Below are 15,030 nucleotides of genomic sequence, written 5' to 3'. Positions count from 1 at the left end.
TGTGATTAAAGTAACATGTAGGTGTTTATAGGGTACGTATGGTTATCTAAGTGAAAAGATTCTGGACATGGAAAAGAGGAAAATCAGTTTTTGAAATGGAAGAGAACCTTAAAAGAAATGAAACATATCTTAGATAAAAAAAAAAAAAGAAGATATTAAACTGAATTGCTAAATACTATTTGGACCAAAAAAAAGGTCACTTTTAAAAATTTAAATGTTTTTCTCTCTGAAAGGGGCCACTGCTTACCAAATCCAGAAACAAGCCCAAGAATATGTTAATTAACTGCATCGTGTCTCAGAAAGAATGAGGTTGACAAATTCATTTTTTTATTCCTTCAATTAATAAACTATTTGCCTTGTACATTTTAGATTTTTAAAAACTAAAATGTGTATATTTACCTTGTGAAATTGTACAGTAACTGTGCCAAGAACCAACGTGGACCCATAGGATGAATCTTATGAAGCTTAACATTCCTGGCAAATTAAACACACAAGCCCCCCATCACTTTTTGTCAGTCTCACTTTACTGTGGTGCTTAAGAGCTAGAATGTAGGTGATTTTTATATGGTGGCACTTTACCCCAATTAAAAAAAGCCATGATCTTTGATGCAAGCAAAAGTTGAAAATATAATGGCATAAAATTAAAGAAAGGTATTTCAAACACTGACCAGGAATACTACATATCCCTCTCCATCCCCACCCCCATTCATGTCCTTTTTTCCGCCCATTTGTTGTTTTTCTCGCAAGTATATCATGACTTGTAACGTTAAACGAAACCAAAAAAACGCCTTAAACACTAGAAGGTGTGAAAAGATGCATCTTCTACAACCAACTACGTAGCAAATAAACCTATAAAGCTATTCTAAATATTCAAAGACTTGAAAATACAAAATGTAAATTGAATCCAAGTAGTTAGGGAGGGGGGACTATGGGAGGATGAGTGTGTAAGGAATGAACAGATTGAGAATACTTAATTTTCAACACCAATTTTTTTCTGTTCAAACCTTTCCATAGTTACACGTCAAATGATTTCTTATAAGAATTTCTCCCTCTACCTTGAAATAACTGAATGATTTCCATGAGGAAATGCAAGTTTAGGAGGAAGATCCGCAAAATGAAAGTGTTAAAATGCAAAACCACTTCTATAGCATTTCAAATGCAAAATCACAGCCACCACTACCTTTAACTGACTCTTAAGGGTTCTCTGTAAACAGACGCTACTTATGAACATCATCTGTTAACTTCTTTCTTGTAATTCAAAACTCTTGTCAAATGATGTTTTCATGATGACGTGTGAATATAATATTCCATTAGAGATCAATTCTAATTGGTTTTTAAAAATCCACCTTGGGAAACAGTGCTGCATAATACACAGACTAGTAATGGGCATTTTAGAAGGAATTTCCGCAAAGTCTATTATAAATCTAAGTGTAAATTAGTCTCCTGCCCTAGTAAGGTTTGGGCCAAAGGATTGAAATGATTTCTTTATGAGTTTTCACGCCCGATGACTTTGGTCTTGTCTTCAAGACCCGCGATCACTTGTTGGAAATCTTCATTTTTTAGAACTGTGACGTTTGCCAGAAATATTTTTTCCACATACCTCACAAAAGGAAAAGAGGCAGTTTCGTACATGGGTTGCAATTGTTTGTTTCCAAAACAGAGTTTCAAAGTAAATTACACGTTTTTCCCTTTTGAATTTCAGTTATTTTGAAAACGCATTTCACGTTAAGAAATCAAGCCTGTTTTTGCTAGGGGTAGCTCAGCCCTTTTTAAATTAGACTTCTTGCACACAACAAAGAGCTGAATAATAACAAATAGAGACAGCGAAACGTGCTTTTCCGAACTCCTTTGAACCCCGACATTCATTTTCGAATCCATACATCTAAAGCTATTTAAAATATGATCGAATCTGCTCTAACTCTCCGGGTCCAGAAAAAAATTGCCCACATTTTCTTTATCTAGTTAGCACTTTATAAGCACATCTAGGCTGCTTTCCCTCTTAATGTATGAGTTGCAGGCTTGCCCAGCTTCCTCCAATTTAGCGGCACGTTGTAAAGTCTCCTCGCTCCATGCTCTGGAGTTGGGAAGCCCTTGCTGGCCGAGTCTGATGATAAAACTTGCCGCGCCGACCCGGCCCGGCCGGAGCGTCGGAGTTCGGGAAGGCGGGAATGGGGGGGGGTCGCTTTGGGCCACAGGACCCCTCCCTCGGGAAGGGCGAGCCGGGCGAACGGCGGCGCGAGGGCCGAACAATGGGGGCGACCGGGCAACCGAAGCCCGGCTCCAGCTTCCTCGGCCGCGCCGGCCGCGCGCCCGGCCCCCGCCCACCGCGGCCCTCCCCGCCCGCGCCTCCGCGCTCGCCCTGCCGGCGGCAGCCTGCCTCCCCGCGCCGCGGCCCGCGCCCGCCGCCTCCTCTCCCGCCCGGGCCGGCCCTCCCGGATCCTCGGACTCCGACACCCGGGCGCTGCCTGCGGCGACTCCCGCTTCCTCTGCGGCCGCCTTCCCGTTATTTCGTTCATATATTTTTTAAATTTCTCTTTTATTTTCGGAAGTGGTTTAGATGTCTCACTTCCACCTTAATTTTAATTTGCCACTTCCCGCCGGAAAAATATTCCTCAGGAAACCCCGAATCTAGAAGGAAATACAGCATATCCAATAAAACCTTTAACTTTAAACATATCTTTTTTTTTTTAATTTAACGCCCCATGTCATCCAAACTGCCAAAATAACTCTCCCCTGTTTTTATTTAAATAGTTATTTTAAACTCTCCGGCAAATGCATTTTGACGAGAATGTGTCCGGCAGCACGCAGCAAATCAGAGGTTTTATCTTACGCCTCCTGGGACGGGAAAAAAGTGGAAGGTGGACGAGGGAGCTTCTGGGGAAGAAAAGCAACACAATTCGCTGGGGACGCGGTCGGGCCGGGCGGGGGGAGGCGTGGCGGGGGCGCCGAGGGCCCTCGGGCTCCGCGCGGGGGAGCAGGTCTGGGGAGGAGAGCAGGATTTAAATAGCCGGGCCGGGAGGGCACTGGGCCCGCGCGTGACGGTACTTTATGAGCTAGGATGGGGCAGCGGAGGAGATCACTTTGCCTTCTCATCCCCCAAGAAAAAAACAAAGTTGGAGGGAGGCGGAGAGAACAGCCAGCCTCATTTCCTCCCCTGGTTTCCGCGGAAGGACTGAGGCCAAGGCGGGCAGGGAGAGGGCGCGGGACGCAGCGGACCAATAGCAGTCAACAGGTCCAGGCCTCCGCCGGGCCGCGGGGCCGGGCCACCGGGGCCCCCTCCCCTTTGTCCCCTCCCCCGCGGGCCCGGCCCGGCAGGGGAGGCCGGCGTTGCACTCCCCGCCCCGCCGGCCTCCCCGCGGTCGCCTGGGCCCAGGCTCTGGGACTGGGGGTGGGGCGGGGGTTCCCTGCCGGAGAATCCTCCCGCGGGGCTGGCGGCGGGGGGGAGGGGATGGAAATCGGGGAATGGAGGATTAAGAAGGACTCGAGCTCGGCACGAGCACGGCCCGCGCGAGGGATCCTGGGTAAAAAGTGGCCGCGCGGCACCGGGAGAGCGCGGAGAGGAGCCGGGGTCAGAGGTCAGGGCCCTGGAGCCCCGCGTGCAGAGCCCCCCCACGTGAACGCAGCGAGCAGGAGGAACCTTTTTGTTTTCGATCGCGCCAGCATGCTCCCCTATTGACCGAGCTGCTTTCCTGGGCCGTTCCATCCCGGATCTCCTAACCCCACCCCACCCCCGCCACCACCACCAACACACAGCCCAACTCTACCCTTCCTCTCAACTCACTTCCCAGCACCCCCGTACCGGCTTGCAATAACGCAGTAAATTTGCTTTAACAACAAGTGGGGGTGGTTGCATTTACTCCTCCCTCTTCTTTCTCCTCCCCCTCCTCTCGCTGCGGCTCTTGACACTACTACAAACCAGGACTATAAACATAAACATGTGTCACTGTAACTGGGCAGGTAATATACGGATTCGGGGATGGTGTGGAAGGAAGCTAGGTTGTCGCTTGGGGGGCAGTAAAAAATGTCTTTCACGCGCTGGCCGGCTTTGGGGGCTCCCCACACACACTGATCCTTTTATATAATGCCGAAGGCAGTCGGTCACTCATTCAGCCACACAGACCCACAAAGGCAGACATGCCGATAACCACCGTACCCCAAAGCAAATAAATTTAAAAATGAATCTCCTTGCCCGGCCACCGCTGCCATTTCTTCATATCAGCAAAAAGTAACGTCAATACTTGAATCCCCCTTTCCTTTTTAAAAATTCTTTTCCAGATAGCAATAGAGAACATTTTCGACCTAAATAGTACACAACTCTATTCCCGTAGACAGTACCTACGCGTTTTATGTGCAGAAATCCTTTCAGACGGCAAGAAAGGTGATTTAAACGCCGGAGTTCGGAATATGGGATGTAAAGGTTATTTCTTGGGCTTCCCCTTCAAGATCTAGCAACTTCTGCTGTAAGTTGCTGCGATCGGCGCTGTGGAGAAGTCGCCACAGCAAGCCTTTATTATTATTATTTAGTCTATATTTACACTGCCGCTCAACTTTTTCCTTATTCTTAGTTCAACAAGCCTAGCAACAACTAGTTAAGGCAGAGTTAAGCGAATCTCCTCGCAAGCTTTTTGTCTTGAAACGGAGGGAGATAGAGAAAATGTTCAGATGGAGAAGTGGTTCCCTTTGTTCTTTCATTGTTTCTCTATGAACTGGTGAATACAAGGACAAACACTTACCTTCTCTTCTTTTTGCTCCAAAAACCAGACGTTCCCATCAGCCTTAAAATACACAATCCACCTTGAAAGTAACTACGAATGTCGGGAGAGTTTGTATTCCATTCTTTTTTGCTCTCTGCCCTCTTTTAGCGTAGGATTAGGTTGCCGAGCACGTTGCTGCAAGCTGTAGCCCCCCGCCTTAGTGAATCGGTCACGTTTAGGACCCTCTAAGTCCATCCTAATTCTGCCTGTAGAATTGAGGGTATTGGAGCTCTAAACTTTCAAAAGGACAGGGGCCTGCAACTACCCAGCAAATGTACGAATACCTAGAAAATTTTTAGCACTGCATTTTTGTGCCACTTCACCAAATGGAATTTACCAAGAAATATTAGATATTTCTTTGAGGAAAGTTTTTTTTTTTTTTAAGCGTATACTTAGCAACGTGCTACTTAGACAGATGGAGTAAAAAAAAAGGCAGGTTTGTATGGGCGTTTAACGGAACGAGTGCGTTTTCCATAATGTTTGCTATGGCATGTGTTTTTTAAAAACACAAACAAAACATTACTAGAACTGGGAAACGAAGAAAATAGAAGTTTGAATTAGAATGTTGAGAAATGACTTAAAGAGAGGAGTTTGTTTGAAATTTATGATGGTAAAAATTGCCCTCAAAAGCGAAAAGTAAGCTTTTCAAAGTTAAAGACTTACTTTTCACTCTATGATTCCAAAATTTAAAAAGTGACTTTTCTGCTTAGTGTGTGATACTTCTCAATGTGTAGTGCCCATCATGGTGGGCATTACTGCCCAAACCTTGTTTATATCTGATTATGATGTGATTTGTTGAAGCCATGAATATGAAATGATCCTTGTGTATCCATAAATGTGAACTTGGGATTTTTTGATCTCCCGCTTTTTTGTGTGCGCCCAGTAGCTGCAGCAGTGGAAGACAGTGATTGGCTCCAGTGCTCCTAGAAGGATTTGGGTTGAAGCCAGGGAAACAGAACCAGAGGATTCCCATTACAGAGGCCATCAGGCCCCACATGTCTTATCTTTCCCCTCTCCCCTCATGGGTGCTCGGAATTTCAGTGTGGCTTCAGCAGCCCATAGGTAGGCCTCAACACTCAGTGTCATCGCTGCAGTTTCTACGAATTTGGTCCTTGAGGAAAATAAACAAAAATTGGGGCAATATAAATAAATCGTGGCTCTCGATATTTGTGTATTACTAATATACCAACGTCAAACTCTACTTTCTCAGATTTTTTTTTTCTACATTCAAGATCAATTGTGAGAGGCCCTGGTGTCTCATAGGAAAATATTGCAACAAAACAAGATAATTGGGGGGAAAGGCGGTTGCAGTAGGGAAAGTGGCTTTTCTTTGATAGCATTTAATTGGAATTAAAAGATTCTTGAGCTGTAAACATTCTTTATTTATTCAGCACACATAAGCAGGCATTGTTTTATCACCATCATAATTATGGTGTCCTTTAAACTGGCTGATAGCAGAAAAGATAAGGGAATGTGCCTGTAGATTCGGATCAAGTCTCCCTCCTTTCTTTCTTTCCCTTCCTCCCTCCCTCCCCTCTCACTCTCTGTTACCCACCCACCCCCTTTCTTCCTCCATCACTAGGGTCCCCCACAGCCCTTGAGATGAGGAGAGCAGGAAGACTGTGGCCTAACCATTTCTTACATCATGAATGTGATTTGTACCACACTCTAATTTGATGCAATCTGTAACCTTCTTGTCTCCCATGTTTATAACTGCTTTGTAGCTTGCAATATGTGTTATTTGAAGAGTTGCCTATTGCTCACCTGTATAAAATCTTGTTCACTAGGGTTTGTTGCTTTACCTTTTTGTCTAATTTAGAAAGCACACTCTTATGGCTTTTCAGAACAAAGCCTCACAAAAACCCCTTTACCTCCAAGGATTTGCAAATTTATAAAGGCTGCATTGAATTCAAGATGGGTCAGGGGGCAAAAAGAGGGTAGAAGGTCACTGCATTTTGATTATGGGTCAGTAGACAACATGGTATATACTCTCTGTCCTAAACTTCTGTTAAAAACAGGATTTTTAAATGCCTAAGAACAGAAGGATGGGCCCTTTTGGAGACTTGCCCTGATTTGTGTGGATGAGACAAGAAGAAAAAAATTAAGGAAAATATACTAAGTTATAATTTAAGTTGTTTCTTAATTTAGCCATTTCCCCCTCTTCCATTCTCATTTTCCCCTCCCAAAGAACAGAGAACAAGTGAGATTAGATAAATTTAGGTAAAGAACTGTTGACTATCACACAAGCTTTTATTGTTCTATATCCTCAATTATTTCAGCCATATGAGACTTTAAATTATTACTATTTTAGTCTTAGTTATATTGTAGGTATTATAGTTACTTTTGGCTAACAGTACAAGGGGCTTCTTTTATTCTTCTAACCAGTATACTTACATTGTTGAGGTCTTTGTGATGTTCCTTGGTCCTTTCTGTCTGAATTCACTTTGAACAAAATGTGCTCAGCAATCACTAAAACAAATGTATATAGTGAAGAGTTAGGCAGTGGGGATGGTGATGGGGGGTGGGGGGAGGCGGTGATCCTCATTTAAATTACGTGTGTATGGATGAAAGCTTGGAAGAAAAGGATTATTTTAATGCTCTTCAATACTTTAATTATATGACAGTTGTAGTGTAGAAATGCAAAAGTACTCTTAGGTTTTCCTTCAGGTTTTCAAAAGAACTTTCCCCATTAGTAAACTACTTCTGCAAATTGCTATTGCATTTCCCAGCTAACCATTTAAAAGACTGTAAATGCCATGTGCATTACTTCGCTCCAGAGGAAAGAGGTCAGACTGAATTGCAATGGTATTTAAACATAAAATATGGTGAAAATAAATCAAAATAGAACATCTGAAGGTAAATTTAGTACATTCACACAGGATAAGTAAAGACAAATATGTTCATATCTTCATAGCCCATCACTTTAAAAACTGAAAGTGCTGATTTTTTACAATAAATGCAGAAGTAAGTGGACATTAAGAATGTATTTCTATCTGTATTTGCCACAGAGGGTTCCCTTTAGCAAGCCGCTTTGCTTTCAAAGCTAAAATACTTTTTATGATAGTGTGCAGGTTATGCATTCCTCACTGAATAAATAATCACATTTAACTAACAAATTCAATGCATTTCATATATATGCCTAAATTCTCAATAAGTAACTCCCCAGCCCCTCAGAGACGGATATACACATAAATGTTAATTTGGGCATATTCACCAACACATGTATATGCATTTGAGAAACAGAGAAGTTGATATATCTTTTCTCAAAAAAGAATTTGAATACAGTCCATCATCTGAATTGGGTTCATCTTCAATTGTAGAGGCGGCTGACATGGTCAACAAATTTATCAAAGAAACCCCCTGGCTTTTGAAGAATAGTACGTTATACATCTGGATCTGCACATCCAGGCAAAGTAAGTAAATTATTGCATAACTTTAAGCATAATTGATAACAGACACCTTTAATTTTTCATCCCCATTCTTTTGGCCAGCTTTCACATTAATAATCTAAGCCATAAATGTTGGTAGCTATTGATCGAAATCCCCTGTGTGCATGCAAATCCATCTTAAAGTCCCCTGCCTTTCATGTGTGAGCGCTCAGGGGCCTCTGCTAGATCTTTTTATCGGGATCGACCCCCAATGTGCCTGGAGAAGACCCCGGATATGCAACGTGTGCTGATGGCCACAAGAAAGCTGTCTGTCACATTCCCTGTGTGTGTGTGTGTGTATACGTGTGAATGCAAGCACTCACGCCTTGAAACACACACAGGATGGGGAAGTTAAAGGAACAAAAGAATGTATTAGACAAGAAGAAAGATGTGTAATAGGAGTATTAAAAATGTATAAGTTTAAAGGTGTCTGAGTGCACATACAGAGATACTCCTATAGATTGTATATATAGACAAATTCCCAAATCCTCTGGCCTTAATTTTTCTCAATTTGACCCAATAGATTGTACCTCTAGTTTAATAAAAATAATATTCTATTAGTTTTAAAAACCGCCTATATCGTCAGTATTTTAAAGGTGGAAAAGAGAGGGAGAGGGAAAGAAGGTAATTTTGAAATGGTTACTAAATCATGTTGCCATGTGCAGGAGGAATAGGAGTGTGAGTGTGTGTGTATGTGTGTGTGTGTGTGTGCGTGTGTGTGTGTGTGTGTGTAGGTAGTCCTGCTACATGCCCGCGCGCGCCCGCGCAAATTCAATAGGAATCGAGAACAGCTAGAACTACCTGGCCAAAAAAAAAAAAAAAAAAAAAAAAAGACGCTCGAAGCCAACCTTTTGTAATGCCTTCTCAAAGGCTTTTTCTGAGTTTACTATTTCTTGGCTGTTTGACTCTTTGGTTGAAATCTTAAAGCTGGGGGAGGGGAATTGGACGGGGGTGGGGTGGAAGGAAGAGGGCTGGCAGTATATAAGTGCATCAGGAGGAATTTTAAAACGACATTACTGTCGCTGGCAATAGACTGACTCTGGTCATTCTACTTTAAAAAACAAACACCAGCATCTGCTTTTCCTGGAAACTTTGCTTTCTGCTTAAACCTTTTGCATTTTGCCTCTTGTGAAAGTGAAAGAGAAAAACGCGGTGTGATGGATCCAGATGCAAAAGAAAGCCAACTCGGTGGATGGTATTAGCTGTGACGAGGCATTGTTCATTGCTGCCTCTCCGTTACGTTTAAAGCCTGAAATATCACGAGATCCATTCAATGATCCTTCTTTCATTCAAGGGACAAAAATGTAATTTGCTGTAGCTCTGATTTCTTGGATGGAAATGCTAGCCTTAGATTTCAAAGGCAAGAACTAGACATCGCGGTTTGTACACACATTGATTAAGTTGAAGAGCGGCGATTACATCTGTGCTGAGTGCAACAGTAGTCCAGGGCTGACTTTTCAAATCCCAACCTCTGAGTTACAGACTCTCTTAAATAGACTTCTTTCATTTCCGGATGCACGTCTTGAAATTCCCAATTCTCTTCAAAATTCCTGGGAAATTACAAGGGAGTTAAGGGTGTGGGTGGGGAACTATGGCAGAGAGATTTCATGTAAACTACCTTTTGTATGATTCCTGTTTAACCTTTTTTTTTTTTTTTTCTGGAGCCAAACCTGCTTGTGCTTAGCCAGACCAGAGAAGGGGAAGCTGGAACTTTTGGATGCGAAGGAAGAAATCATTGTACAAATTTTTTTTTGCAGGCTCATAAATATCTGTTTATTCTTTTAACCTCACGGATGTATCTATTTGGGGAGAAACAAGGAAACATAAATGCCTGGGTTGCATTTATGCTGTAGTTGCAAACACCAAACAGTTAAGAAGATTTTGCCGAATTGTGCAAAGCAGCCAACCGCCTTGGGATCGTGGTAATGCAACTGGGAAGACCCTTGCTCTCATTTGGCAATATTTTGGATATCCTTGTAATGATACCAAAATATGCCTTAATTTGACTAAGAAGAGGTTAAACAATATTGATAGTCATCCAAAGTGATTTTTTTTTAAGCAGATGCTTGGCTTTCATGGAAATATATGGGAGTTGTAGAAGATTCATTTAAACTACCAGCCAAAAGCATCATAGCCCACTGAATTGGTCTGCATCGTACATCACACTTTCTTTTCATCGTTATTACGTAAAACCTCTGGTAGCACCTTGGGCGATTTACGTTTTCTTTTCTTTGCTGCAGAAGCAAGCTGCTCCCTGGAATTCTGACCTGCGGTGAACAGGACCCAGGCAAAGGCTATGCTGGGCACTCTAGGACGATCCCGCCTCCAATCCAGTCTGGTTAATTGTGAAAAGTATACACATTTCTAGCTTATCTATGCTTTGTTATGGGTCTGACGTGCAACTACCTCCTCCCCACCCCACCCCTCAGCAGAGAATCCAAATCCAGTTGAATTGTTACAGTGTTTCGGAGCTGGAGACTTGAACTGCTTCCTTGGTCAAATAACTTTGTTTCTGGTTATAAAAACGCATTACAGGAAAAAAAAAAAGAAAGAAAGAAAGAAAGGAAAGAAAGAAAGAAAGAATAATCGAGAAATTCAAAACGTAAGTCCGTACTGGGGCGGTTCACCGCGAGGGTTTAACTTTGGAGCTCACAGTCGGTCGGTCTCCTTTCCCATTCCCATAAGGGAAATACCAGGCTATTCTGCACATTTTCACTTAAGCTCCATTTTCCAAAGGAAAAGGGGGTGGGGGTGTGTCTATTTAGGCTTGATAATGTTTTTAAAATGCTTTTCTTTGAAATGATAATAGCCGTAGCGGTAAAATGCAAATAAAGCAAAAATAGGCAATATTCCTTTAAAGGCGAATATACAGTTTTTTTTTTTTTTTTAAGCGTACACACACTGGTTCAGATGAAGTCTGTGAGTCAGGCTGTTTCTGAGCTCCGATAGTTTAATGGAAAGATTTATATACCGACTGTATTATTTACTTTGGGAGGGGAGGTGGCAGTATAAGGGTATGCTAATTAGTGGGAGATTTTGGGGGGAAGGGGTGGAATATCAATTTTTATTGCATCACCTGTCAGGAGTGTCCAATCAGCGCTGGCTTTAGGGGAATTAATTGATGAAGGTGTCTCCGGACGAGCTCACTTCACTCTGTCATTTTATTTGTAGCTAAAGCAGCGGCGGGAATAGCAGCTGCATTTCTTTTCTCTTTCTCCCTTCACATTCCATTATCATAGTGCTCCAATGGAGAAGGAAGGAATAGAGGGGCCCAGGTACTGATCTGCATCGGGGACTTACACCAACACACTGGCAGATCAGAAGCCGGATGGTTTTTTCCCTCTTTTTCAAAAAAACGAAAACCAAAAAAAAAGCAAGAATCAAGTCAGTGTAATTTCATGGTTTTTTCTTTTTTTTCTTCCCAATAATTTTGCCTAGAGTTTGGCACTCCCTTCGCCGGGAATAACAGTCTTTGTTATTTTATTAGCAGGATGCCTTGAGACACACGCAGCATCTGGTGGAGGATTAACATACATACATGTGTATGTATGCGTCACGTATATATTTGCTGCAAATGGTGGGGATCATTTAGTGCCCGAGATGGGAGACCTGAAGTCAGGTTTTGAAGAGGTGGATGGCGTGAGGCTCGGCTACCTCATCATTAAAGGAAAGCAAATGTTTGCCCTCTCCCAAGTCTTCACGGACCTGCTGAAAAACATCCCGAGGACGACCGTGCACAAGCGCATGGATCATCTGAAAGTGAAGAAGCACCACTGCGACCTGGAGGAGTTGAGGAAACTCAAGGCCATCAACAGCATCGCCTTCCACGCCGCCAAATGCACGCTCATCTCCCGGGAAGACGTGGAAGCGCTCTACACCTCCTGCAAAACCGAGCGGGTCCTCAGGACCAAGCGCAGGAGGGTCGGCCGGGCCCTGGCCACAAAGGCGCCGCCGCCAGAGCGCGCCGCCGCCGCCGCCGCCGCCGCCGCCAGCCCCCGCCCGGCTTTCTGGAAGGACAGGCACCAACTTTGGCGGGGCCTGAGTGGAGCCGCGCGGCCCCTGCCAATCAGCGCGCAGTCCCCGCGCCCCGGCGCCGGCGCCGCCGCCGCCGCCGCGCGCCCCGCCGCCCATCTACCTCAGATTTTTAGCAAATACCCGGGCTCGCACTACCCGGAAATCGTGCGCTCGCCTTGCAAACCCCCTCCAAACTACGAAACCGCCCCGCTCCCCGGGAACTACGTCGCTTTCCACTCGGACCCGGCTCACTTTCGGAGCCTGCTGTGCAGCAAGCACCCGGCTGCCGCCGCCGCCGCCGCCGCCGCCGCTGCCGCCGCCGCCGCCGCCGCCGCCGCCGCCTACTACCAGGCGTCGGCGGCCGGGCCCCAGCCCAAGGCGGCGGCGGCGGCGGCGGCGGGCGGCCCCGTGAGCCTGACCTACCGCTGCAAGCGCAAGCGCAGGGGCGCCAAGGACTGCCTGCTCGCACCCCACGCCGGCGCCCGCCGCCTGCTGCTGCTGCCCAGGTCCTACAAAGCCAAGGCGGCGGCGGCGGCGGCGGCAGCGGCGGCGGCGGCGGCGGCGGCAACCGCCGAGCCACTTGCCTGGAGGTTTCACCTGGTTAGCAGCTTCTGCCCGCCTCCCACCACCACCACCACCATCACCACCACCACCACCACCGCAGTTTAGCCGCCGCCGCACAGTCACCCTCATCACCACCGGCCGCAGCCCCATCTGGGCAGCTTCCCCGAGAGCTGCAGCAGCGACTCGGAGTCCAGCTCCTACTCGGACCACGCAGGCAATGACTCCGACTTTGGCTCCAGTTTGTCCAGCTCCAGCAACTCCGTGTCCTCGGAGGAGGAGGAGGAGGGCGAGGAGGAGGAGGAATGCGAGGAGGAGGAGGAGGAGGAGGGAGAGGAGGAGGGGGGCAGCGGGGCCTCGGAGTCCAGCGAGGTCAGCTCGGAGGAGGAGGACTCCTCGTCGGAGTCGGACTCCAGCTCCGGCTCCAGCCAAGTGTCAGTGCAGAGCATCCGTTTCAGGCGCACCAGCTTCTGCCAGCCGCCCGGCGTGCAGGCGCAGGCCAACTTCCTGTACCATCTGGCCTCCGCCGCCGCCGCCACCAACCCCGCTGCTTTCGAGGGTGCAGGCCGACTTCCCGACCTCAAGAGCAGCTTCAAAGCCGAGTCGCCGGAGGAGTGGACTCTGCAGGGCTGGGCCCCCAAAACGTCTCCGGTGTACTGCCCGGCCGGCCTGGGGAGTTGTTTCACGGAGATAAGGAACGATAGAGTATCTGCGATTACATTCCCACACTCTGAAATCTCCAGTACTGTAAAGAGAACTGACCTGACAATTAACTGCCTGGCGGAGGGGGCCTCTTCACCTAGCCCAAAGACAAACAATGCATTTCCACAACAAAGAATACTCCGAGAAGCTAGGAAATGCCTGCAAGCAACTCCTACTACACACTGTGCCGATAGCAACACAATAGCGGCTAGGTTCTTCCATAACGGTTCTTCACGAGCAGCAGCAAATTCTGAAAAAGATTCCAAAATCCCCCCTTGTACTGAATTTGCTACGGTTTTGCCCCCTTTGCGGACTGATCTTGGGGTGGATGCAGCAGCACCACCGACGAAAGCCGAGAATCCCTGCACTGACACAGGCGACAAGACACTGCCATTTCTGCACAATATTAAAATCAAAGTCGAAGACAGTAGTGCTAATGAAGAATATGAACCTGACCTTATTACAAATAAGCTAAAGTGCGAGTGCAATGATACAAAGGGTGAGTTTTACAGTGTGACTGGAAGTAAAGAGGAGGACGCCTTGCTAACCACAGCCAAGGAAGGGTTTGCATGCCCTGAAAGAGAAACTGCTTCCTTAAATCTACTGGCTCCCAGTCAGGGCCTTTCATGCACTTTAGGTTCTCCCAAACCTGAGGATGGGGAATATAAATTTGGTGCCAGGGTGAGAAAAAATTACCGGACACTAGTCCTGGGAAAGCGACCAGTACTTCAGACACCTCCAGTCAAACCAAATTTGAAATCAGCTAGAAGTCCTCGTCCTACAGGTAAAACTGAGACACATGAAGGAACACTGGATGATTTTACAGTTATAAACAGACGCAAAAAGGTAGCCAGCAATGTAGCATCAGCAGTGAAAAGGCCGTTTAATTTCATGGCAAATTTTCCTTGTCCACCATCACTCATTATTGGGAAGGATGGGGATTTGTGGCCGGCGTATTCCTTAAACACCACTAAGGATTCCCAACCTCCTCATAAGGCCCATCCTATCTGGAAATGGCAGCTGGGCGGTTCTGCAATACCTCTTCCACCTAGTCACAAATTCAGGAAATTTAATTCATAAAAGTGTTTTGGAAGATATTTTCTTGAACTGTATTACCTTCCTTTTGTTGTAAACTGCACAGGATGGTTTGTACAAGTCCATTAATGTGTTACACCCCTTTTGGAGTCCTGGTTTATCGCATTTTGAAGACAGAAATCGGATTACTTTTTTTTTTTATTCTTGAGTTTCTTTCTTTCTTTTTTTTTTTTTTTTTTGGAGTAGGGTGGGGGCGGGGTGGGAGAATGGTTGGTTTACATTCCACAGACTACTTCAGGCTAAAGACTCAAGTAAAACTCAGTTATTACAGTAGAGCTGGAACACTTTACTGTTTCAATGCTAATAATGCACCCGGTACCTCAATTCAACTGCTACAAATAAATGTCAAAAGGTTGAATAATAAATATTACAATGAGCCATTAAGTTTATGCACTAGATTTCAGACCTGAAAGCGTAACTTCATTCAGTGAAAGTTTGTTAGGTTACATGGTTACACAATGAGGTAGCAAAAAGTT

The 15,030-nt window shown here is 45.6% G+C and overlaps 1 protein-coding gene across 1 annotated transcript; it reads left to right on the top strand.

The window, feature by feature from the left end:
* The first annotated feature begins 11,576 nt into the window (after positions 1-11,576).
* SKIDA1 (SKI/DACH domain containing 1) lies at positions 11,577-14,691 on the top strand. Its single transcript, XM_039877525.1, is given in 3 exon segments — positions 11,577-12,815; positions 12,818-12,864; positions 12,866-14,691. Coding segments are annotated over 3 exon segments (2,754 nt in total). The 5' UTR covers positions 11,577-11,782; the 3' UTR covers positions 14,540-14,691.
* Positions 14,692-15,030: the final 339 nt, after the last annotated feature.

The sequence above is a fragment of the Pteropus medius genome, unplaced genomic scaffold (genome assembly GCF_902729225.1).
Source record: "Pteropus medius unplaced genomic scaffold, Ma_sr-lr_union100, whole genome shotgun sequence".
Taxonomy (NCBI): Eukaryota; Metazoa; Chordata; class Mammalia; order Chiroptera; family Pteropodidae; genus Pteropus; species Pteropus medius.
This window is presented reverse-complemented; position numbering and strand designations above follow the sequence as displayed.